Source organism: Panthera leo, chromosome F2 (assembly GCF_018350215.1).
Source record: "Panthera leo isolate Ple1 chromosome F2, P.leo_Ple1_pat1.1, whole genome shotgun sequence".
NCBI classification, from domain to species: domain Eukaryota; kingdom Metazoa; phylum Chordata; class Mammalia; order Carnivora; family Felidae; genus Panthera; species Panthera leo.
This window is the reverse complement of record NC_056695.1, coordinates 82,890,303-82,915,504: the sequence shown is the minus strand read 5'-3', so window position 1 is coordinate 82,915,504 and position 25,202 is coordinate 82,890,303. Positions and strand designations below refer to the sequence as shown.

General features: G+C 49.6%; 1 protein-coding gene across 9 annotated transcripts in view; it reads left to right on the top strand.

The window, feature by feature from the left end:
• The window catches only part of ARHGAP39 (Rho GTPase activating protein 39), a 109,868-nt gene that overhangs the window by 71,435 nt on the left and 13,231 nt on the right, over positions 1–25,202 (top strand). For 8 of the 9 annotated variants that reach the window (XM_042923918.1, XM_042923917.1, XM_042923919.1 and 5 more), the window contains 3 exons: positions 12,211–12,294; positions 18,015–19,338; positions 20,850–21,411. In XM_042923918.1, the coding sequence (XP_042779852.1) occupies positions 12,211–12,294; positions 18,015–19,338; positions 20,850–21,411 (1,970 nt within the window). Of the gene's footprint in view, positions 1–12,210; positions 12,295–15,896; positions 16,503–18,014; positions 19,339–20,849; positions 21,412–25,202 lie in introns of those variants that run through there. The other variant, XM_042923923.1, reaches the window with a different exon arrangement.

The following is a 25,202-nucleotide window of genomic DNA, read 5'->3' as shown; positions in this document are numbered from 1 at the left end:
GTTTCTTGCTGATTTTTTGTCTGCCTGATGTATCACTTCTGAAGAGGTAGATTCGCCTGTGTCTCCTTTTAATCTGTCACTGCTTCCTCTGTGTTGAAGCTGTGGATTGCACATGAATTTAGGACTGTTACGTTTTCCTGGGGAATTATTCCTTTAGTCATTATGTCATCACGTTTTTGCCTTGAATTTGGCTTGCTTTGATCCTGGCATAGCATTGCTGTTTCTCATTGGTTGGTATTGGCCTCTTAACATCAGTCCCCAAACTACTACCCTTTCCTTATGCTCTGAGTGTGTTTCTTCTAAATAGCGTATAGCTGTTGGGTTTACTTGACACCTGCCTTTGGTCTGACGGGATGATTGCCGTTCTGTTTACTTAGATCACTGACACAGCAAAAGGATTTAGTTTATCATCTTTGTGTCCTTTCAGGTATGTGTTCTTCACTGCTGCCCTCTCCTCCTCCAGTTGTCCCCATGCTGCTCCCACTCTGTGCACCTGGCATGCGTCTTGCGGGTCCCATGTGCTCCTGTGACGTGTGGGCCGTAGGCTGGGTGCCTTCTTCACGGGTACTGCTTTTCCCACCACTGATGGCGCTGCACCCGCCCCTGCCCCTCCACTGCCGGGGTCTGGGTGGGGGCCCCGGGGTCTGTGCAGCAAGGCCACCAGCAGCCCCGGCACCGGGCTTCAGTTGGTGGGGTGGGGAGCGTCTCACCAGCACTTTGATTTCTGTTTCTTCTTTGCCTCTGATTCTTATTCTTTCTTCTTGAGTTCATTCGCCTCTCGAGTTTTCTCTTGTGTTTGTTACTTATTTGTTTTTGCTCATTTTCCCACTGGCGTTGCTGGCTTACTTTCTCTGTTAGTTTGCAGGAGTTCCTGTGTTCCTGATATCAATTCCTCATTGCTTTTAGATACCATGAGTGTCCTGTCCTCTGTCACCTGACTGCTAACTGGTCCCTGTGTCCTTTCGATGCAACCAAGTTTATTAGTCTTTTGGCCTAGTGGTTTATGCTTTTAACGTTTTATTTAAAAAGTTCTTCCTTGGCCTACATCCAGAGATGCTCCCTTCCATGTCTTGCATTTTCCTTACAGTTTATCTTCACATTGAGACCTGCATCTGCCTGGAACTACTTTCCTGGGGGGAGCTACTTTCCTTCTCATCTCCAAAATGCCCAACTTTGCCCCAGACCACAGTCACGCCTGTGTGTCTGCTCACATCAGTGCCCCGAGCCCTGGGTGGTGAGGAACCCCCTTCTCTTCTTGATCTTTAAGACTGTCTTAGCTGGGGGCACCTGGCCAGCTCAGTCGGTTAAGCATCTGACTCTTGATTTCGGCTCAGGTCATGAACCCAGGGTTGTGGGTTGGAGCCCCATGTCCGACTCCACGTGGAGCCCACTTGATCTCTGTCCCTCTCCTGTTTGCACTCACACACGTGCTCTCGCTCACTCGCTCTTTCTCAAAAAAAAAAAAAAAAAAGACTGTCTCAGCTGGTTATGTGCCTTACTTTCGTCATATAAATGCTACAGAAGATCCAGGGGGTGTTCTCATTGGACCCATTGACTTGCGTTCTGAGGAGTGCTGACCCCTGGCAGGTAGCCGGTCTCCCGTGCCTGCAGGGCCACTCAAGAGGTCTGCGGTCTCTGGTTCCCAGCCACTTACATTTGCTGCTGCTGAGTGAGTAGTTCCTAAGTTTGTGTCCCCTCATGTTTGGCTGTTACTATTACAGAGAACTAGTAGACTGCCTTTCTCTTTGGTTTTGCCTTTTACTAGGTTAAGTAGATTTGGTTTTATTTTCCCTTCTGTCATGTATCTTATTATTCCATGGAATTTTTCTTCTGTGGTTGTACTTAAAATGTTTGTGGGCATGTGGGACTTACCAGGACTCTGCAGCCAGTGTCTGCCTTGGCCACAAGGTTCCCAGCCCCAGGAGGCCTTTCTTTTTCAGTTAGCCCCTGTGTAGATTTGCCCACTTTTCTGTTTCTTTGCCCATGGTTCCTTCTTACCTCATTCTTCTTTAGATAATTCTTTCCTTTCTCCTCTGTAAGAACATGTTAATGGTAAATTTGCTGTCTTGATCTTATAGAAAATATACCACATTTTCCCTCATTTTTGAGAATTAGCTGAATCCACGCACGTCAGCCGGGACATTGGCCCCATCTCCTCTCCCCAGGGCTGGCCTCCTGCCTGAAACTATTCTGGCTCATTACCAGCCACCACTTCTGTTCATGGCAGGTAAGAGCAGTTCTGTGGTGAGGGTCCAGACGGTTTACACAGCAGAATGTCATCCACTAAAAATCTCCTTGTTTTCAACCAGAAGCAGCTGTCACACAACTCCCAGAGGTATTTTCCCTCTGGGTGCCACGTTTGAACAGAAGAGTCACGCTTTTATGTGGTGGTTGTGCCACAGGACAGAAGGTCACATGCACAACTTCAGTGCACACACTTACGGATGCACACACATCTGGTCTCACACAACACCCCACATATAGCTGTTAAGGTGCCTTGGTTTAGGGTGCAAATCAGATTGGGTGCAGCTGGACTGGACTGCTGTGTTTGGTACGTTTTGGGAAGGGCTGCGAGGGCCTCCGGGCTGCTGGGGTTCCAGGGTGCAGCAGACCCCTAGACTGTGGTCCCTGCAGCGTGGGGGGCATGGGGGGGCTTCGGCTGCTTCTGGGTCTGGGGGTGTACAGTCTGCAGGTCCCGACCCTGCTCCCCCAGAAAGAGGGCCCTGCCAGCCCCCCTCCTGCCCCCAGCTCTTCTCCCAAGGGTCACCATGCTCAGCAGCTAGGCTGCCCCGGACCTGGCTGTACTCAGGTGAATCTTGTTTTAGTCTCCAAGAGTGTAAATTTATTTAGCTTCTGTTACATATTCTAATCATTATATTGTGTCTAAGGAATAACATCTAAAATGTCTGCATTCTAAAATTTATTGGGCTTTTTTGTTATATAAGTGATAATGTAATTTGGAAATATTCTGTGGACACTTGAAAACCAGTGTTCCCAGAGGACCTCAGTGGCTCAGTTGGTTAAGTGTCTGACTTTGGCTCAGGTCATGATCTCACAGTTTGTGGGTTCAAGCCCCATGTCGGGCTCTGTGCTGACAGCGTAGAGCCTGTTTAAGATTCTCTCTCTCCCTCTCTGCCCCTCCCCTGCTTGTGTTCTCTCTCTCTCAAATAAATAAAAACTTTAAAAGAAAAAAAAATAGTTTTCCTAGTTTACGAGTATGAAATCCCATGTTCATTTATGCATTTTCACTGCATCAATGACTTATTTTTTCCTTTTGATGTCACGGGCTGGGCCTCGAGGCCCTATGGGTGCCTTGTTCTGCCTGTGCAATTGTAGCTCTGTGTGCTGCTGCCCTGTGTTAGCCAGCGTGTCAGATTTAATTGTGTTACATCTTCGGCATTGAATATGTCCTCTGTCGTCAAAAAAGGACTTTCCTGGGGACGCCCTGGTGACTCAGTCAGTTGAGCGCCTGACTCTTGATTTTGGCCCAGGTCATGATCCCAGGTTCATGGGTTCGAGAATGCCCTGTGCCAGGCTCTGAGCTGAATGTAGAGCCTGCTTGAGATTCTCTCTCTCTCTCCCTCTGCCCTTCTCCCCTGCTCCCCTGCTCACTCTCTCTCTCTCTCAAATAAAAAAAGACTTTCCTTCTCATGGAATCCCCTTCAGGTGATGCTCTGGCATTGCTCTAAATCCTGTTTACTTGTTTGTGTTTGTAGTTTTGCCCTTTTTTTGTTTTGTTTTGTTTTGTTTTGTTTTGTTTTGTTTCAGTTTCCCAATTAGCTTTGGTTAGGACTCTCTAGAGCATCATAGTGTGGATTTTATTATTTGGTCCAGTTTAAGATGCTGTCCTTTTAAGGCAGGAGGCCCAGGGCCCAGCCTCTGTCACCCCATGTGTGCTTCTGACAGCTGTCTTCAGCGACCCGTGTTGGTTTTCATTCTCTCTGTTGGTGTGGAGTGTTTGTTTGCATGTGTGTGTCACTTTTGCCATAGTTTGAATGGCATCCATCCTTTTTTATTCGAGGATATCATTACAGATTTTTATTCTTGTTGAAAGCAAAAGAATTCTGTGCTTTTTAAAAATGTTTGTTTATTTTGAGAGAGAGAGCATGCACATGCATGAGTGGGGGCGGGGCAGAGAGTGGGAGTAAGAGAGAATCCCAGCGCAGAGCCCAGTTCAGGACTCGAACCCACGAACCCTGGGAGCATGACCTGAGCTGAAATCAAGAGTCTGACACTCAACTGACTGAGCCACCCACGCGCCCCAAGAATTTTGTGCTGCTTAATCTTTTTTCCCCCACTAATTTACTGAAATTCTGAAATTAACCTCTGTCCCATCCATCTCTTTCAATGAAATTCTTACAAATGTGCCCTTAATAACAACAGATCAAGCCATATGAATCAATGACATTTGACCTCCGTGATGGGGCATTGGGTCAGGCGCTCGGTCTTGCCTGCCCATAGCCCGCCTGGATGCTACATCTCCCCTGCCGCCTGCAGAGTTCTGGAGCCAGGTTCTCCCGGTGGAGCCTTGAGGTTGGCCTCGCTGTCCTCTGAGTCCATCAGTTTTGTCTGTTTTTTTGCTTTTAACCTTGGTTGTTGCCGAGAGGGAAAATGACTCAGCCATCTACCCAATGGGCCTTTGATGTAAGTTTTATGTAGACTTAGATTTCCACTTTGATTTTTGAAAAGATGCTCCTCTTCCCAGAGGGACAGAAACAACCCCTCAACAGCTTTGCTTCCTGAGGTGGAGGTTTTGGGGTGAGGCAGGTGTGGATTTTTCTTTTTCAAATTGGTGGTATTTTACTGATCTTTCCCCTCCCCCCCGCCCCCCCATCATGAAGATACAAATTTTCACAAAAACCGTTGAAGTAGTCCAGGAAAGCATAATGAAAAGACAAGATCCCGCTCAATGTTACGATTCTGACCTCGTTTCTTCTCAGAGGGGGAGGTGACAGGCATCAACAGCCATGTGTAAAGCATGCATTTTGATACATGTTGGTGTGTGTGTGTGTGTACTTGTGAGACTGCACAGTCGTGATAGTGCACATGCCTGTGGGCCACGAGAGTCTCCTTTCCCTCGTCACCCCAGCCCTTCTTGGTGCTGCCACTCACTCCCGGGGAGCCACCGATCTGCCTGGTGTTATTATGGAGCAGTTTGCATTCTTCAGGTGTTTATGTAAATGGAATCAAACAGCATGGACTCTTTTTTGCCATCTTTCACTCGGTGTAACTGTCTTGAAAGTCATTACATATGTCAACAGCTCATTGCCTTTTTAGTGCTGAATAGTACTCCGTTGTGTGGGCCCTCCTCCTTGAGATGGCATTTCGGTTGCTTCCAGGTTTGGTTGGTACAAATAAAGCTGCTGTGAGCATTAACGTAAATACCTGTGCACACACACGCTTTGATTTCTCACAGGCAAATAAGTGCCCAGGCACGTTGTGTGACCCTGCAGTGCGGTGCACAGACATTTACCACTGTTGTGTCCTCTTGACGAACGGATCCCATTATCGTCAAGCAGTGCTCCCTGATGCCTCGTAGTGCTCTTTGTCCCAAAATCTGTTTGTGTTAATACAGGCACTCCAGGTTTCTTTTGAAGTGTCACCATGGTATCTCTGTTTCCAGCCTTTACTTTTAACCTGTTTTTATGCTTTTATTGTAATTTTCTCTCAGGCAGCACATTGTTGCGTCCTGCTTTTTTATTTATTTTTGGGACAGAGAGACAGAGCATGAACGGGGGAGGGGCAGAGAGAGAGGGAGACACAGAATTGGAAGCAGGCTCCAGGCTCCGAGCCATCAGCCCAGAGCCTGACGCGGGACTCGAACTCACGGACCGCGAGATCGTGACCTGGCTGAAGTCGGACGCTTAACCGACTGCGCCACCCAGGCGCCCCGCGTCCTGCTTTTTTATACAGTCTGTCTTTGCTTTTTAATTGGGGATTTAGACCACTTACATTTAATGTGATTATTTGTTTTTTGTTTTTTAATTTTTTCTTAACGTTAATTTATCTGTGAGAGACAGAGAGAGAGCGTGAGCAGGGGAGGGGCAGAGAGAGAGGGAGAAACAGAATCGGAAGCAGCTCCAGGCTCCAGGCTCTAGGCTCTGAGCTGTCAGCATAGAGCCCAACATGGGGCTCAAACTCACGAACCATGAGATCATGACCTGAGCTGAAGTCGGACGCTTAACTGATTGAGCCACCCAGGTGCCCCTCAATGTGATTATTTGTATGGTTAGGTTTAGATATGTCATCTTGCTATTTTTTTTTTGTTTTTGGTCCTCTCTGTTCTTTGCTTTTTTGGTTTTTTTTCTTCTTTGGGGTTAATTGAACATCTTTTAAATTCAACTTTATGCTTTGCTTTTTACTCTGTGCTATGTTTTTAGTTGTTGTTTGGGGGTTTATAGTGCATATTAACTGATCAGACTGGGCCTTCAGGCAGTTTGTAATACATCACCGCACCTGTGGTGTGAGAGCCAACAACACACTCCAGGCTTCCTCCTGGTGCTGTCATAGGTAAACCACTTAATACGCTCGTTATTTTTGCTTTAAGCAGCCAGTTATGTTTCAAAGAGATGAAAATAAAAGGAAAACACTTCTTACATTAACATCTAGTTACCATCTCCAGTACTCTTCACTTCTGTTGTAGATTTTTACGTGGTTGACCTCCTCTGCCCGAAGACTTCACCAAACATTGCTTGTAATGTGAGTCTGCTGGTGATACCTTCTCTTACATTTGTGTGTCTTAGAAAGTATTTCCCTCTCTTCTGTGAAGCGTGACCCTGCTGGGTCTCAAATTCTTGGTGGACGGTGTTCCCATCTTGCCACACTGCCCTCCTCAGCCGCGTCACTTCTGGTGAAAGGTCTGTCCTCTTCCTCACTTTGTGTCTGGACAGATCGTGTCCTTTCTCTCTGCTTCTTTTAAAATGTTCTCTATTGCTGGTTGCAAGCAATTTATGATTTGCCTTAGTGTAGTTTTCTTCATGTTTCTTGCTCAGGGTTCATGGGGTTTCTTGGACCTATAGGTTTATAGTTTTCACCAAGTTTGGGAAATGTTTGGGTTTTTTTTTTTTTCAAATATTTTTTTTGATCATCCCTGCAGAGCTCCAATCATATGTAGAGTACGCCTCAGCTCACTGATGCTCTCGAATTTTCTTTATTTTCTTTCTTTCCTTTTAATCTTTGTTTTCTCTCTGTTTCATTGGGTAGTTTATACTATTATGCTTTCAGATTTGCTAATCTTGGGACACCTGGGTGACTCAGTCAGTTGAGTGCCCCCCTCTTGATTTTGGCTCAGGTCATGATCCAAGGGTCATGGGATCGAGCACTATGTTGGGTGCTGCACTGAGCATGGAGCCTGCTTGAGATTCTCTCTCTCTTCTTGCTCCTTCCCTGCTTGTGTGCGTGCATGTGCGTGTGCACACACACCCTCTCTGTCTCTGTCTCAAATAAAAAACAACAAGAGCAAAAAGACAAATCTGCTAATCCTTTCTTCTGCAATGCCTGTCCTGTTGTTAAGCCCTTCCACTGTGTTCTCCATTTCAGATATTGCAGGGTTCTCTGGAATGTAGATTGAGACTTGTTATCTATTCCTTCTCTCTACTTACCATATTGGTCCTTTTTTAGCCTTTGAACATATGGAATACAGTTTTAATAAGCTGTAACATTCTCGTTACTAATTCTGTCATCTGTGTCAATTCTGGGTCAGCTTTGATTGATGGATTTTCCCCTCACAGTTCATTTTGAGAGAGGGGCTGCTCCTGAAGAGGGAGGGCTCTTGATGTGCTCAAGGAACAGCAGGAAGGCTAGTGTGGCTGCTCAGAGGAATCATAGGGAGTTGCTCTGCCCTACCCTCCAAACCGGTTGTAGGTATTCATCTGTTGTGGCTTGTGATGAGATTTTACATACTTCATCTTTGAAAGTTTCTTTTTACACTGGTGGTTACTGCTAAATACTGATTATCAATCCGTGAGCATCACTTGGAAGGCATTTATCAAATTCTCTTAGGGGCACCTGGGTGGCTTAGTCAGTTAACCGTCTGACTTTGACTCAGGTCATGATCTCCTGGTTTGTGGGTTCGAGCCCCACGGCCAGCTCCGTGCTGACAGCTCAGGGTCTGGGGCCTGCTTTGGATTCTGTGTGTCCCTCTCTCTCTGCCCTTAACCCACTCGCATTCTGTCTCTGTCTCTCAAAAATAAATGTTTATTTATTAAATAATAATGTTATTAATTAAATAAGATAGTTAATTTTATAATTTAATGTTATTAATTAAATAAAAATAAATGTTTATTAAATAATGATGTTATTAAAAATAATGTTTCGTATTAAAAAATTCTCTTAGATTCTCCTCTTGATATTTGCCTTTTAGTGTGCCCTTACATTGCAGATTAATAACTCCTACTGCAAGTTTTTGGAAGCTCTTCAGTTACACAGTAAAGTAGGTTTTGAAATAGGGAAATTTCGTCTGCACTGGCACTTACATCAGGTCTGGAAGTCCTGCTGGAACTATAGTTTGATACTGGAAAATGTGTGATCTGGCTCGAACCCCCTACGGTTCCCCCACTCACTGCTCCTTGCGCCTTAGCACAGCGGCTTCATTTCTGTCCTGGAGGGTGCCACACTCTTCCTCCTTGAGGCTCCTCTGCCTGGTCTCTCGTTTGCCCTGTTCACTGCCCAAACACGCCTCCCAGAGAGCTGCCTCTGACCTCCCTCCCTGGGCCTGCTCCATGTCTGGGTCCTGCAGATGCCTGAGGATCTGGTTCATTCCGTGTTGGCCCCACACTGAGTGCAAGTTCTGTGGCAGCAGAAGTGTGTCTGCCTCACCCATCTTGTGTCCCTGCCCCCAGCCCAGGCCCAGCATGGAATGCTTCGGCAGCAGTCTGGAGGAGAGGTGAGCCCTGGGTACCGGTGGCTGGAGTTAGAAACGGAAAGGAAAATGTCAGAGTCCCTGAAGGCCCAGGGAAGTGTGACACCATAGAATTCAAAAGGAGGAGGTCTGAATATCTCCAGGAGGTAATGGTGCCATCCTGGTGGTGGAAAAACTGTGTTGGCTTTGGCTTTGAAGAAAAAAGAACTGTGTGTCAACCTGGCCTGGGTACAAGTGACAAAGCCACAATGAGCACAGGAACATACGGGTTATAGCTGCAACTCGGGCCAACTACCAGGTGCTCCCAGCTCTGCGGGACCTCTGTCGGCTTTTGGTGGCCAGCCGGAAGGAGGAGGGATGTACCAACTGAGGTAGATACGTGTATAGACACCTTACAGATGTGTTTGCGCACATCACTCTTCATGTTTCTAGCTTTTTGTTCTGTAGCATGATTACATGTTAGGAAATACCACCAGCATTTGCCGTTCATTTATTCAACTTCAACTTCTATTCATTTATTCTCACATTTGTATGGGCACCTGGGTGGCTGAGTTGGTAAAGTGTCTGACTTCAGCTCAGGTCATGATCTCGCGGTTTGGGAGTTTGAGCCCCGCTTCAGGCTCTGTGCTGACACCTTGGAGCCTGAGGCCTGCTTTGGATTCTGTATCTCTCTCAAAAATAAATACACATTAAAAACATAAAATAAAATAACATTTTTATTAGAGAAGCAATGCACATTAGTTGTAGAAAGTACATATAATTACATAGAAGAAAAATTATGAAGCCCATTAAATGCTGTGTATCAGTTTTCTGGCATTTACCTTTGCAGTTTTGTTTTCTTAAGTTATTTATTTTTTTTTTAATCAGAAATCTTTTTTCTTTTTTTTAACGTTTATTTATTTTTGAGACAGAGAGAGACAGAGCATGAACGGGGGGAGGGTCACAGAGAGAGGGAGACACAGAATCTGAAACAGGCTCCAGGCTCTGAGCGGTCAGCACAGAGCCCGACGCGGGGCTCGAACCCACGGACCGTGAGATCATGACCTGAGCTGAAGTCGGGTGCTTAACCGACCGAGCCACCCAGGCGCCCCTTAAGTTATTTATTTTGAGAGAGAGAGAGAGAGTGCATATGCACGAGTCAGCCAGGGACACAGAGAGAGGATCCCACACAGACTCAGTGATGTCAGTGCAGAACTTGACGGAGGGCTCAATCTCACAAACCATGAGATCGTGACCTGAGCTGAAATCCAGTCAGACACTTAACTGACTGAGTCACCCAGGCGGCCCCCTTTGCAGTTTAAAAAATAGTACAACAGCAAAAGGGAAGCAAAAATAATATAAAAACAGGGAGGGGGATGAAACATAAGAGACTCTTAAAATATGGAGAACAAACTGAGGGTTGCTAGAGGGGTTGTGGGAAAGGGGATGGGCTAAATGGGTAAGGGGCATTAAGGAATCTACCCCTGAAATCATTGTTGCGCTGTATGCTAACTAACTTGGATGTAAATTTAAAAAATTAAATTAAATTAAAAAAAAGAATTTGGAAAAAAGTACAACAGTATTTCCACAATTGCATTCTGTTTCTCAGTATGAACAATACTGAGCAAAAATGAGTTCCCATTGCTAGACACATGATTTGTTTCCAGTGTACTTGCTAAGTATGAAGTTTTTAATTCCTGTTTACTAAATTCTTATGTACATTTAGGTCAATATTTGTGTTTTCTGCTGCATTCCAGAATCTGTGTAGTTCTCTACCAGTACAGTACTGTTTTAATTATTTGCCTCTATAATATTGTTTGTATCTAATGGTAAAAATTATTACTCCCAGGGGCGCCTGGGTGGCGCAGTCGGTTAAGCGTCCGACTTCAGCCAGGTCACGATCTCACAGTCCGTGGGTTCGAGCCCCGCGTCAGGCTCTGGGCTGATGGCTCGGAGCCTGGAGCCTGTTTCCGATTCTGTGTCTCCCTCTCTCTCTGCCCCTCCCCCGTTCATGCTCTGTCTCTCTCTGTCCCAAAAATAAATTAAAAAAAAAAAAAAAAAAAAAAAAACGTTGAAAAAAAAAAAAAATTATTACTCCCATTATCATTTCTGAACTTTTTCTTAGTTATTCTTATGTGTTTATTTTTGGGGGTTAACTTTCTAAACATTCTAAATTTTAAAAACATTTCTTTCTATTGGAAATGTTATAGAATAGAATACATTAAATGTATTAACCAATTTAGAAGGTATATCTTCATAATTATTGAATTTTCCAATCCAAGGAAACTTGTATGTATTCACATTTCTTTAAGTACCTCAAATATTTATAATTTTATTCATACTGACCCAACATACTCCTTTTTAACTTAATTCCTGGATTTTTAGTTTCTTTCTGTGGTGGTTACTGCTGTGATGAGGATGAACTTCTTTCCTAACCAGTTTCTGCTGAAACACAGATACTCGTCTCTCACTTCATGTGAGTGATACAACATTACAATCTCCCTAATCCTTTTGGTAGTTTTTCCCATGATTCCTTTACTTTTTCTAAGTTCACAACTAATGACAATTTTCTCTTTTTCAAATATTTAAATCTCTTTTTTTTTTCTTGTCTTTACCGCACTGACTAGCATTTCCAAAAGTACGACATACTGGCGGTAAGAGAACAAGTTCTTATTCTGACTTTAATGAGTATGCTTTCAGCCTTTTACTACTAAATATTATGCAGGCCTTGAGTTTAATATGGATATTCTTGATAAGGTTAAGTAAATTTTCTTTTACTTCTGGGTTACAGAGATTTTAAATCATAACTAGACATTAATTTGCCCACATGCCTTTGAACATCTGCCAATATAATCACCCACTGATTTCTTTCCCAGATAATGAGTGCCTGTTGTGCTCCATACCCCCACTCTTAAGAAGCTTATCATCCCAATGAGAGTATTTCTAACCCTGCTTCTTTCTCAGGTCATCTAGCCAAAGTCTCACTAACCCCATCACCATAGCCTTAGAGTAGAAGCCCCAGTTCCAAGTCATCTAAGCTCCTAACATCCAAGATAGAGCAGTCGAAGTCTTTGTCTGTCCTCCAGCTTCTGGAAGGGGCCACAGCGGGGTTGTCCCTGCTGGAGGGCAGGTGGGTCTCCAGCCCATTTTGTCCAGGCCATGTGCAGTGAGGCAGGCTTAGGGTAGAGGAAACATCCATTTGACATGGTGAGGGGGATGGCTTTGTGGGCTGGACACTGGGGTTATTCCTGAGAAACTAAAAGAATGACTCCTATATTCTTAAGAGTGAAAGGTTTATTGTTTTGAGTGTACCATATTTTAAAAGTATTACAGTCATGCTCGTGTCTTTTTTTCATCTTGTTGTGTTTCAGCTCTTCACCACCAGGAGTGTTCCTTGAGAAGGACTATGAAGTTTACCGGGATTATAATGTGGATGGACAACTTCTTCACTACAGGTAGAACCCACTGTGTCACACTTGGCCCTGTCTCCCGACTCAAGGGTGGTGTTTCTGGCAGCTCTTAGATGAGCTGGAGAAGAATCTGGCTCAACAAGAAGCAATGAGCTAGGTGTATACAGCACGTGGGGCCCTGTACTAGCCAGAGGAACATGAGGAAAAGCTGTTGGGGCCACCAGCGCATGGGTAGAGGCCTTTTGGAGTGGCCTCCAGGCTCATGTGGCAGCTTTGGGCAAGCTGGAAGAAGCTTGTCACTGCCCAGTTTGGAGAGCTGTGGAGCCCATTGCTCTTAACAGAGGAGTGAGTCCCTGGGCGATCCTCAGCATGTTCTCTCCTGGAGCTCTAGGCTGTGTGTCACAGTGCTTCCCCAGGCAAAGTCAGGAAGATTGGTGTTAATCACAAGGAAGGAAGTGGACATTGATTGGTCTCTCTTGGTCATGGGTTGGCCTTGCAGAGTATTGGAAGGTTCCAGAGATGACCCTTAGGACCCAAGGGCACAGAATCTGTCAGACTGGGCAGGGGCCGTCCTCAGTCAACTCATAGCTCCAGGTGGGGTTCCGTGCCTCTTGGTGGCCTAGGTGCCCTCAGCACAGACCAACAGGAGTGATACCAGTGTTAGTGAGGAATTTGAAGCCCTGAGGGGTCTTTGGTGGTTTGCTCCGACGTTTTAAAGGTCAGTGTTGGAAGTGCTAACTGGGTTTGTTGATAGAGGATGGAATCTGAGCCTGTCTGGGCCCATCAGTGTGGGTGTGTGACTGAGGGTATGTTCTGCACCAGTGTGGGTGCATTGAGCACTGCTCTGGTGGGCTGCCTATCAAAGCCCCCCACACTCTGCAGGGTACGTGTGACCACCTGGGCTTTGGTGGCCTGTTGCTGCGCTGGCCCTGCCACCCTGGGTGCCATCTGAGCTGGGTATGAGAATAGCAAGTTGTAGTTTTAGGAGTGCAGGCATTTTGCACACGTGATACCCACTTCCTAAGGAGGTGGTAGCAGAGTAATTCCTGGCTGCTGCTGCCGCCACCGCCACCTCCTCCTCCTCCTCTTCTTCTTCTTTTTAATCTTTATTTATTTTTAAGAGAGAAAGATCAAGAGAGAGAGAGGGAGAGCATGAGTGGGGGAGGGGCAGAAAGAGAGGGAGACAGAATCTGAAGCAGGCTCCAGGCTCCAGGCTGTCAGGCCAGAACCCAACACGGGGCTCGAACTCACAGACCGTGAGATTATGACCTGAGCCGAAGTCAGATGCTTAACCGGCTGAGCCACCCAGGCGCCCCGTCCTATAGCACGGTCTTGATGGCCCACAACGGACAGGCCACGCCATGCCTCCTCGGGCCACAGCCCTCAGCACCCTCTGCCAGGCAAGGATCTTTCTTTACCTCATAGCCCCTGAGGGGGGCCTGGCACCAGGGTTGTGTCATTACCTGCTGAGTGATGAAAAAAAGTACAAAAATAATGCTTCATGCTTGTTGAGTGTTTCCTGTATGTCAGTACTGAGCTGAGGACTTTATCATATGCACATTATGTTACTTAATTCTCGTAAGAACCAAGGAGGACACTAAGTCAGTGATGGTAAGTGATATTCCCAAGCCCCGCAACCAGGGAGCAACAGGCTGGCATCCAGTCTCAGATCTCTGGATTCCAAAGCCAGCAACCAGGAGCAGAGTTCCCAGGAATGGGAGCCTGCATCCTGAGTCCTGCTACTGTGTGACTTCTCCTCAGGACAGTAAGCCGAGCTGCTGGGCATCATCGTCAACTGGTGGGTTCGGTTCCTGGCTGTGCTGAGTAGGCCATGTAACTGGCGTGTTGGAGTAGGCTGCCTCACCCACCTCCAGTAATTGGAAGTCGTGGCCTTGTGCAGAAAGATCCAGCAGTAATCAGAGGACAGAGGCAGAGATGGCAAACTATACAACTGGTTTAAGACACTTGGGATTTCTACTTTTGCAGCGGTAGATTAACTTCTCTGAGACCAGCCTAAACACAGAAAACAAAATAGACGAAATTGTCCTGAAGATCTACTAAGGTGTGAGGACTTGAGGGCTGAGGAGGGATCAGTACAACCCAGCACACATAAGATACTGCCTCTCCCCCAGGACAGTTGAGAAGCCGAGCCGACCTTTGAGTGGTTCCATGACTCCAAAGTCAGAGTCACAAAAAGGAGCTCTAGTTAACATTCCATGTGGACCCCTGAAAGGCTAAACCTAAACCAGCCCTCAAACCTAAACCTGATTTCCCGTCAGCTCAGTCTGACATGGGATTCAGGTTATCTGCCCTTTCCCCAGCTGCCTGTCAGAAACAAAAATAAACCCAGAGCCTCAAATTATCTCTACAGTTTTTCATACGTAGTTCTTAGAATATCAGTCTAAAAATTATCTATGTAGAAAATCCTAAAGAATTGACCAAAAAAGTCCTAGAACTGATAAGTGATTATGGCAAGTTTGCATGATACAAAGTAAGTTTACAAAAGTCAATTTCTTTCCTGTATACTAGCAATGAATAAGTGGAATTTAAAATTAATACCATTTGCATTAGCACCCCCAAAAATGAAATGCATAGGTGTAAATCTAGCAAGATGTATACGAAATCTATATGAGGAAAACTACAAAACTCTAATGAGAGAAATCAAGAACTAAATAAATGGAGAGATATCCTATGTTAATGGACAGGAAGATTCAATACTGTCAAAATGTCAGTTCTTTCCAACTTGATCTATAGATTCAGTGCAACCTCAATCAAAAAACCCCAGCAAGGTATTTTGTGGATATCAACAAACTGATTCTAAGACTTAATGGAAAGGTGAAAGATCCAGAATACCTAACACAGTATTCAAGGAGAACAACGTTGGAGGACTAATACTCTTGATTTCAAGACTTACTGTGAAGCTACCCTAATGAAGACAATGTGGTATTGGCAAAGAATAGACAAATAGGTCAGTGTAAGAAAATAGAGAAATAAACCCACAACAATATAGTAAACTGATTTTGACAATAGGGAAAGGCACTTCGGTGGAGCAAGGATGGTCTTTGCCACAAACAGAGCTGGGACAACTGAACCCCCACATGTAAGGAGATGAATCTAGACACAGATTTTACTGCATGAAACTTAGCTCAAAATGGATCTCAGAGCTAACTATAAAACTCAGAACTTACTCATACAAGATGACGCAGGAGAAAACCTAGACGATTTTTGGTATGGTGATGATTTTTAGATACAACATCAAAGGCACCATCCATGAAAGAAATCATTGATACAGTGGAACTTCATTAACATTAAAATTTTCTTCTCTGTGAAAGATGTTGTCAGAGAGTGAGAAGACAAGTCACAGCCTGGAACAAAATACTTGCAAAAGCTAGACGTGATAAAGGACTGTTATTTAAGATATACAAATAACTCTTAAAACTCAACAGTAAGGAAACAACCAGAATTTAAAATGAGCCAGTGGGGTGCCTGGGTGGCTCAGTCGGTTAAGCGTCTGACTTGTGATTTCATCTCAGGTCACAATCCCAGGGTTGTGAGATTGAGCCCCTCATCGGGCTCTGCACTGACAGTGTGGAGCCTGCTTGGGATTCTCTTTCTCCCTCTCTCTGCCCCTCCCCTGCTCACACTTTCTCTCTCTCTCCCTCTCAAAAATAAATCATTAATAAATAAATAAATAAATAAATAACAAACAAAACGGGCCAGAGACCTTAACAAACACCTCATTAAAGAAGATAAACAGATGGCAAACAATCATATAAAAGATGCTCCACATCACGTTATCTGGGAAATGCAAATTAAGACAACGAGATCCGCCCGCACACCTACTAGAACGGCCAAAATCCAGAACACCGAATAACCCGATGTTGGTCAGGACGCGGAGCCACAGGAACGTTGGCTCGTGGCTGGTGGGAAAACGGAATGGGGCAGCCACTTTGGAAGACAGTCTGGAGAGTTCTTATAAAATTAAACATGCTCTGGCCACGCGATCCTGGAGTCACGCTCCTTGCCGTCTACCTAAAGGAGATGAGAACTTGGGTCCACACGACAGCCTGCACACGGGTGTTCACAGCGGCGTCACCCAGAGCCCCCAAACCCTGGAACAGCCGAGGTGTCCGTCAGCAGGTGAACGGACAACCTGCGGTCCATCCAGACAACGGGATGTGGGTCGGCACTAAGTAGGAACGGGCTGTCGAGCCGTGAAAAGACCCGGAGGGACCCTAGATGCGTATTACGAGGTAAAAGAAGCCAGTCCGAAAAGGCTACGCGCGGTACGATTCCAAGTCTGTGACATTCTGGAAAAGGCAAAACCGTGGAGACGGTAAAAGACGAGTGGGGGCCGGGGGTCGGGGGGACGGGAGGGACAGAGGATTCAGGGCAGTGAAGCTACTCCGTGTGACTCTCGGTATCGGGCACACGGATCACACGTCTGTCCAAACCCGCAGACTGTACGGGCCTCGAGTGAGCCCTGAGGTAAACTGTGGATGCCGGCTGCTGACGAGGCATCACGATCAGGTACCCGTGTCCGTTCACTGACTGGGACGCAGGTACCACTCTGGCGGGGATGCTGACAGCTGGAGAGATCGCACACGAGTGGGGGCAGGGGGTATATGTGAAGTCTGTGTACTTTCCCCTCAGTGCTGCTGGGAACCTGAAAGTGCTATAGAAAGTTTTCTCGTCTGTGCCTAGGTGCAGAATGTTATGGGTGAGGGCAGAGTTGTAGGAGGGGAGTGTGGTTGAAAAACAGGACCTGAGATGCTGGGGGCGGAGGGGGTGGGCAGTGATAGGTGGCCCACCACCCCATAGGAGCACAGGCAGGTACTGAACCCAGGAGTGAGGCCTACAGAGAGATAACCATATTGAATCCAGAGTTAGGCCGCTGGAAGGACCACCCTGGCTATCTGTTGTAGAAATAGTTCTGTGCCCAGTGCTGGGGTGGGACCAGGGCAGAGATGCACACACAGAAGCCCTTGTAGTGAGTGTCATGATGGGTACCAGAGGTGGGGGCGGGCCTGGGGGAAGCTGTCTGGGCAGGAGAGCCCCCTGGAGGGGAAGGCTGCAGGGCTGTATGAGGAGCTATGTGCAGGGACCTCCCAGGACAGGAGCACAGCCACTCTAGGCTGCACTGCCCAGGAGTCAGGGCCCCAGCAATGAAGCGTGCACAGGTCATTTACAGAGAAGCCCCCCCAGCAAGTATCAGGCCCCTGAAGCCTGAAGCTCCCATTTAGGAGGTGAGGAGGACGCTGAGAAATGACCAGACCTCTTGGGCCATGACCCCAGATACCTATGAGGCTGAGACTGGTAGGTAATGGGTTCAGGCTGATAGCTGGGCCAAACTTCCACCTCTCCCCAACAGGTAACCTGTGCCTATTCCCTACCCAGAACCTCCCCCAGGTAACCTGTGCCTGACCCCCCCCCCAGAACCACCCCCAGGAAACCTGTGCCTGTACCCCCACCCACCCAGAACCTCCCCCTGGAAACCTGTCCCCCCCCCAGAACCTCCCCCAAGGAAACCTGTGCCTGTCCCCCCCCCCCCCCCAGAACCTCCCCGCAGGAAACCTGTGCCTGTCTTCCCACCCACCCAGAACCTCCCCCAGGAAACCTGTACCTGTACCCCCACCCACCCAGAACCTTCCCCCAGAAACCTGTCCCCCCCCAGAACCTCCCCCCAGAAAACGTGTGCCTGTGCCCCACCCACCCAGAACCTCCCCCAGGTAACCTGTGCCTGTCCCCCTCCCCCCTCCCCCCAGGACCTCCTCACTTCGGTGGAACTCGGGCACCAAGGAGCGTATGCTCATCAAAGTTGCGGACCGGGAGCCCAGCTTCCTCTCCTCCCAGGGCAATGGCTATGCCCTAGACAGCCAGTCTGGCGGCCGCTCCCGCAGACCCTCCGGTGGGCAGCACTCACCCAGCCTGCAGACGTTTGCCTCAGAATCTGATGGCCCCGTCTTCTTCCCTGAACGGAGGCCATCACCCTTCCTGAAGAGGGCCGAGCTGGGGAGCTGCTCCCCGCTGCTGGCCCAGCCACGCAAGCCTACCAGTGACTCGCAGCCCTCCTCCCCACGCTACGCCTATGAGCCCCCCCTCTACGAGGAGCCTCCCGTGGAGTACCAGGCTCCTATCTATGATGAGCCGCCCATGGACGTCCAGTACGAGGCTGGCGGGGGCTATCAAGCTGGCTCACCCCAGCGGTCTCCAGGCCGCAAACCAGCACCCTTCCCACAGTCACCCAAGCAGGGCTCCACCTCGCCCTACCAGCAGCTGGTGCTGACCAGGCAGAAGTGCCCTGAGCGTTTCCTGAGCCTGGAGTATAGCCCTGCAGGCAAGGAATACGTGCGGCAGCTGGTGTACGTGGAGCAGGCCAGCTCAAGCCCCAAGCTGCGTGCAGGCCCAAGGAACAAGTATGCACCCAATCCCGGGGGTGGCTCACTGCCCCTGCAGCCCAGCCCCTGCCTGCTGCGGGATCAGCGCCTGGGGGTCTCCTCTGGGGACTACAGCAGCATGGAGGGGCCTGAGCTGCGGCATCAAGACGATGCTATGTCCTGGTCCAGCCAGCAGGACACCATGTCCTCAACAGGCTACTCCCCGGGCACCCGCAAGAGGAAGAGCAGGAACCCCTCTCTGTGCCATGTCCCCAGCGCCTCGTCCACCGAAGTCCCCGGGGACCGTGACCTCCTCGCTGAGCAGCCCCCGGCTGAGGAGCGGCCCCTGTGTGGGCCCGGCCTGGCCCCAGTGAAACGCGCAGAGGGCAAGACTGGCGAGGCTGAGCCCTTTCTGGCGCAGGCCCGGCTGGCCTGGGAGGCACAGCAGGCCCGCTTTCACACGAAGCAGAGAGGCAGCTGGGACTCCCAGCAGGACGGCTCGGGCTATGAGAGCGATGGGGCGGTGCCTCTGCCCATGCCTGGGCCTGTGGTGCGCGCCTTCAGTGAGGATGAGGCGCTGGCCCAGCAGGAGAGCAAGCACTGGCAGAGGGGCGCCTTAGAGAGGCTCGCTTTCCCCCAGATCCTACTGGAGAAGAGCATCTCTGTGCAGACCAACCTGGCGTCGCCAGAGCCCTACCTTCACCCCTCACAGGTAGGGAGGTGTGGCCGGGGTCCCCGGGCAGAGGCGGGGCAGGTGGCACTCCGTTCCCAACAGGCATGAGGACAGGCAGCGGGGCTCCCTCACCGCAGTTCCTGCTAAGGCCTGGCAGGATGCTGTCAAGGTATCTGGGGGTCAGAGGCTGTGCCCTGACTCCCTCCAGGTCACGGATGCAGGGAAGGCAGGGGAAACGGGTGGGCAGCCGCCCAACCACTGAGCCCCTGAGCTTCTGTCCTCCCACCTGTGAATGGACTCTCAGGTGAGGAACTAGGCAGGCGGAGTGTCGGGCACCCTTGCTCAGAGCTCTTCCCAGTGAAGAGGAAAGGCCAGATACCTGGTCCAGAGGCCCGGTCTGGCTTGTCCTTCCCTGCTCAGCGCCAGGTGCTGGCGTCAGTCAGGCCCTCTGAGCCCACGTGTATCTTCTTTCTAGATCATGTGCTGGAGCTTGATGTCCCAGAATTTTGTGTGGGCCAGTATCTTAGTTTTCACCTCCTGACCCCTGACATTTCCGACCAGTCTGCCATATGAAGCCAAGGCCTGGCATCTGCCCAGAGCTGGCAATGGCCAGAGGGCCTCCCGGTATTGGGCTCCCCACTTCCACCCCCAGTCCTGCCAGGGAAGACATGCCCAAGGGCCCTGTAACCTTGGGATGCCAGTGTCCCTGGGCAGGGCTGCCTTTGTGCCCCTCCAGGCTGGAGAGCTCAGAGCATCATTTCTGTCTGAGCTGAGAAAAGAAAGGGGTGTTACCCCAGTGACACCTTGTACACTTGTGCTGAGGCCATTAAGAAGGCAGGGAGGGGGCCTGGGGCAAACCCTCCCTCTTCAGCTTCGTGGGAGACCAGGCCTGCAGTGCAGGCCCCCTTGCAGGCCGACCTTGCCACTGCACAACCTCACTCTGCCCATGATCCCATGCGAGGATCTTCGTTGGAAGGGTTAGGCTCTGATGGGAAGGGGCAGGCAGTGTAGGGGACCAAAAGTGACATTGACGTGTTCTGTGGAACTTTGCATGTGGGCTTTTCCGCATCTTGGCAGGGTTGCCCTTTTCATCTGCTTCCCAACCTCAGAGCCCATAGAACTAGCAGAAGCCGAGGCAAACAGCAGTGGCAAGGCCAGCAGGAGGCAGCATCCTTCCACCACCAATGGGGGCAGCATTCCCCAGCTTCTTCCCGCCTAAGGCCACAGCCCAGAAAGCCAATGAAACACACCCATGGCTTCCTCCTGCCCCCAGACCTGCACTGGACACCCCCCCGCCCCAACCAACAACCCTTAGTCGCAAGAGTAGGGAACACTTCCCAGAGGCTGAGCCCCTAGGGTAAAGATTGGACGGAGGGCCTCTCTGGGTCCCCTCGCCAGCTGTGTGTTTATGAGGTGGGTAGAACAAAATGAGGCACAAGCCTCTCCAGCAGCCTCATGGACAGTGGTGGTGGGGGGGGGGGGACACACCTCTCTCCTGGCTGGGTCGTGTAGGGCGCACACCCGCCTCATGGCCCCTCTGTCCTTCCTAGTCCGAGGACCTCGGTTCCTGTGCCCAGTTTGAGAGTAGCCGCCAGGCCCGCAGCGTGATGCCCAGTGCTAGCTGTGTGTTCCCCACCTTCACTCTGCGCAAGCCGTCCTCGGAAACTGACATCGAGAACTGGGCCTCCAAGCACTTCAACACACATACCCAGGGCCTCTTCCGACGGAAAGTGTCCATCGCCAACATGCTGGCCTGGAGCAGTGAGTCCATCAAGAAGCCCATGATTGTGACCAGTGACCGCCACGTGAAGAAGGAGGCCTGTGAGATCTTCAAACTGATCCAGATGTACATGGGCGACCGGCGCGCCAAGGCAGACCCGCTACATGTGGCCCTGGAGATAGCCACCAAGGGCTGGAGCGTGCAGGGCCTGCGGGATGAGCTCTATATCCAGCTGTGCCGGCAGACCACGGAGAACTTCCGCCTCGAGAGCCTGGCTCGCGGCTGGGAGCTCATGGCCATCTGCTTGGCCTTTTTCCCACCCACACCCAAGTTCCACTCCTACCTGGAGGGCTACATCTACCGGCACATGGACCCCGTCAATGACACCAAAGGTAAGACTCAGTGCGCGAGACCCCTTGCTCCCCCAGGCTCTGCCACCAGCTCAGGTAAGGGCCGTGGCAAGAACGTCCTGGTAGGCGCTGGCAGCAGGTACGTGGAGGCAGGCACAGCACTTCCAAGCAGACACACGTGTCCTCTGGGAGCCATGTCCTAGGGTTCCACTAGGATGTGGGGTCCTTGGGGAGCCCCTCCTTGGCACTGAAGCCCTGAGAAGAACCACAGGCAATCCTAGAACAGGGTTCCCAGCCACAGGCCAACAGGTCAGAAAGAAGGAGATTGGATGAGCACTGGCATCCACGTCTCAGCCAGCGGGCATCCACTCTGCTGAGGCCTTCATAGCTGGTCGCTCTGCCTGATGGGAGAGCCATCAGGCAGCCCTGTGTGCTTAACTGCATTTGCTTTCAGCCATGTTGTGGCCTGGAGGGGTAGCCATCCCAGGGGACTCAGGCTGTCTGTTGTGAGGGGGGAAGAGACTGGAGGGTCCCAGAGCAGGGCTCTGGCTGCTGAGAATAGGGAGGAGCATGGTGACTCAGGCCTGCATCAGCTTAGCCCCAGGCCACCAAGGTACTGCGAACTGACTTGGCCTTGAGCCACCTCAAAGAATCAGAGGTTTGACCAGCATGAGTAGCCAGGTGCTGGTGGCTGCCTGGGGCCAAGTGTGGGGCCACATTCTGCCAAGGGATCCCAAAAGCCATGCATCAGGTTTGTCTGGTCCCAGGCCTGGCCTGCTTGGGGGAGGACTCGGGGCCATGGTCTTGCCAGCCAGACGGTGCCTGTAAAGCTGGCACAAGTCCTAGGCCAGGCAGAGAGGGGACAGGGCCAGAGATAACACCTGCACCTGCAGCAGGCTGTCTACCACCCAGACAGTCATGAGTGTCCACAAGGCATGGCATGGAACCAGCACCTGACACATACGTGTGCAGATACGTGCACAGACGTGCACTTTCTAGGTCAGATGCCATGGGCTGCTGTTCTTTGGGAGCGACTGTCTACCTTGATCTGGCCAGGGCCTTGCCCCAGCCCAGGCGTGTGAGGCCAGGATGTATGCACACAATGATGGGGGCTGCGGCTACCAGGGCAGTGGTGGGTCTTAGGGAAGGCGGATCGAGCACAGGCACCATTCAGCACATCAGCCATTTGGTGGCAGATCTTAGAAGCCATGAGATTCTCATGAGGCATGCAGTTTTTGAAGCAGGGTCACTGAACACAGCAGATGGTTCTCCCCAGGTGGCTCCCGCAACATGCAGAACATGCGACCTGGCGGGTGGCCCGGGGCGGCCTGGGTCTGCCTCGGTCTTCTCTGGCCTTTCTAGGACAAGATGGGCCATTAGCCCATTAGCTTTGTGGTTCACTTCAGCGTATTCCACAAAGGCCTTAAAGTGTGTGTCCACTGCTCAACACATAGCCCTCGGAGGCCCAGGGAGGGCTTGCTAGGTGAAAAGGTGAGTGAGCAGTGAACAGACAGAGGCCAGAGGCTCCTGGGGCCATTCCAGCCAGCTAGCTGGGGCTCCTATGAGGAACTTGAGCTCTGGGCCCCATGCTGGGCCCAGCAGGACACTCATCATGGCACAGAGGTTTGTGGGCCTTCGTCCTAGTGTTTGCACCATGGGGACAGGGCTGGTGTATATGGGGAAATTGGTGGTCAGCCTGGACATCCATGACTTTGAACATCCACCCACACTGAGGGAGGCCCAGGTGGTCTCAGCCCAGAGAAGGAGGTGGGGTCTGTGTGGTCCCACCAACAGGAAGGACCTTCTGGGCTGTGGGATCTGATCTCACATGTGACACAGGGCTGCCCTCCAGCCAGAAACCAGCCCCAGGACCATTCCTGGGTTAGCGTCTGCTACACGCTCTGCTCAGTGCTGAACCAGAGGGGAGGTCTTGTGCTTCCTCCCACTGGCGCATCGAGGACATAGGTGCTGCTGGCTGCTGGTCAGGAAGGCAGGCCCCGTCGGCCAAGGAGGTGTGGCCTGTGCTTTGAGAAAGGAAACTGCACCTTGTCTTGGGGTCACTGGCAAGGGCAGAAGTAAGCCTGGCTCCCAGGTGGTGCCGCACCCTGAGCTGTGTTGCTCGCCTGGGTGCCAGCGCACGTGTGACATCTGTGTGGTCACCACTGTGCGAGACCAAGGCGCCAGTGCAGTGAACCCCAGTTCACCTGTCTGCTGACCCCCAGCTTAGCCCTGTCTCCTGTCTCATACATGGTCATACCTTTGTGCCAGCCACCAGCAGAATGCTTTCACGACACTTGTCTCCTCAGGACCTCCCTCGCAGGGTCTCAGCAGACATCACCGATTACAGCTCTCCCTCGTGCTCCACATAGCAGCACCGTGGAGGGTGCAGACCCTAAGGAGTTTCCTTTACTGTTAATGCTCTAAGACTTAGGGCTTCCAGGTAAAGGTGTCAGTTTTGACACATACAGTTACTCGGACTCCACCTTGAACTAATGAACAGGGAAGGAATTTTTAAAATGAGAAAAAAAAAATTTACAAGGGAATGTAAAATGTTGCAGCCACTGTGGAAAACAGCGTGGCAGTTCCACAAAAAATTAAAAATGGAATTACGATAGGATCCCTCAGTTCCACTTCTGGGTATATACCACAAAGAATTGAAAGCAGAGACATGAACAGATAGTTGTACACTCAGGTTCATGGCAGTCTATTCACAATAGCCAAGAGGTGGAAATAGCTCAAGTGTTCATCAGTGGATGAATAGATAAATAAGACGTGGTCCATACATAAAATGGAATATTATTCAGCCTTAAAAAAAGGGAAGGGAATTCTGACACGTGTACAACATGGATGAAACTTGAGAACAATGTGCTCAGTGAAATGAGCCAATTCAAAAAAGATACTGTATGAGTCAACTCAAGAGGGCCCTAAAATATTTAGATTCATAAAAACAGAAAGAATGGCAGATGCCAGAGGCTGGGGGAGGGACAGGTAGAGACTTGTTTCATGCCTACAGAGTTTCCATTTGGACAGATGAAAAAGTTCTGGAGATGGTTGGTGATGGTTGCGCAACAGTAATAATGTGCTTAGTGCCACTGAACTGTACAATTAAAAATGGCTATAATGGTAAATTTTATCTTGTGTATATTTCACTGCATTAAAACTAATAAAGCCCACAAGGACAAAGAGCATGAACACTATGTTTTGGAAGCTGAAAAGTACATGAACAAGTGGCAGGAAGCTGACGTGGCAGACCAAGAAATGTGGATCCCAAGCAGACAGTGACAAGGCTTAGAAGCTGAAGTAGGTAGCAAACCCTTAAAAGCTCCACAGTGGGTGGAGCCAGCTTCCTCTAGCAATGGTTGGAAAGGGTGTGACCTTGAAGCTGAAAACAGAAGGACTAGTTGAAAGTCTGTTTAAGAAACGGAGCAGCTACCATAGGTGTGCCTGGGTGGCTCAGTTGATTAAGTGTCCGACTTCCTGTTGGGTCATGATCACACAGTTCATGAGTCCGAGCCCCACAGTGTCCAGGCCTCTGCTGTCAGGCCTTTGGATCATTTGTCCCCCTCTCTCCCTGCTTCTCCCCAGCTCATGTTGCGTGCTCTCTCTCTCTCAAAAAAAAAAAAAAAAAAAATTTTTTTTTTGAAGAAAGAAAAGCAGCCACCATTAGAATAGGTAGGAGTATAGATTTTGGACCCAGAGCATTTGGACTCAAATCCCAGCCACATTTTCAAGATAGGCCATATTCTGAGCCATAAAACTAATCTCAAGAAATGCTAAAGAAGGTTAATCATAGAAGTGTGTTCTCTAGTCACAACACAATTAAATTAGCAGTC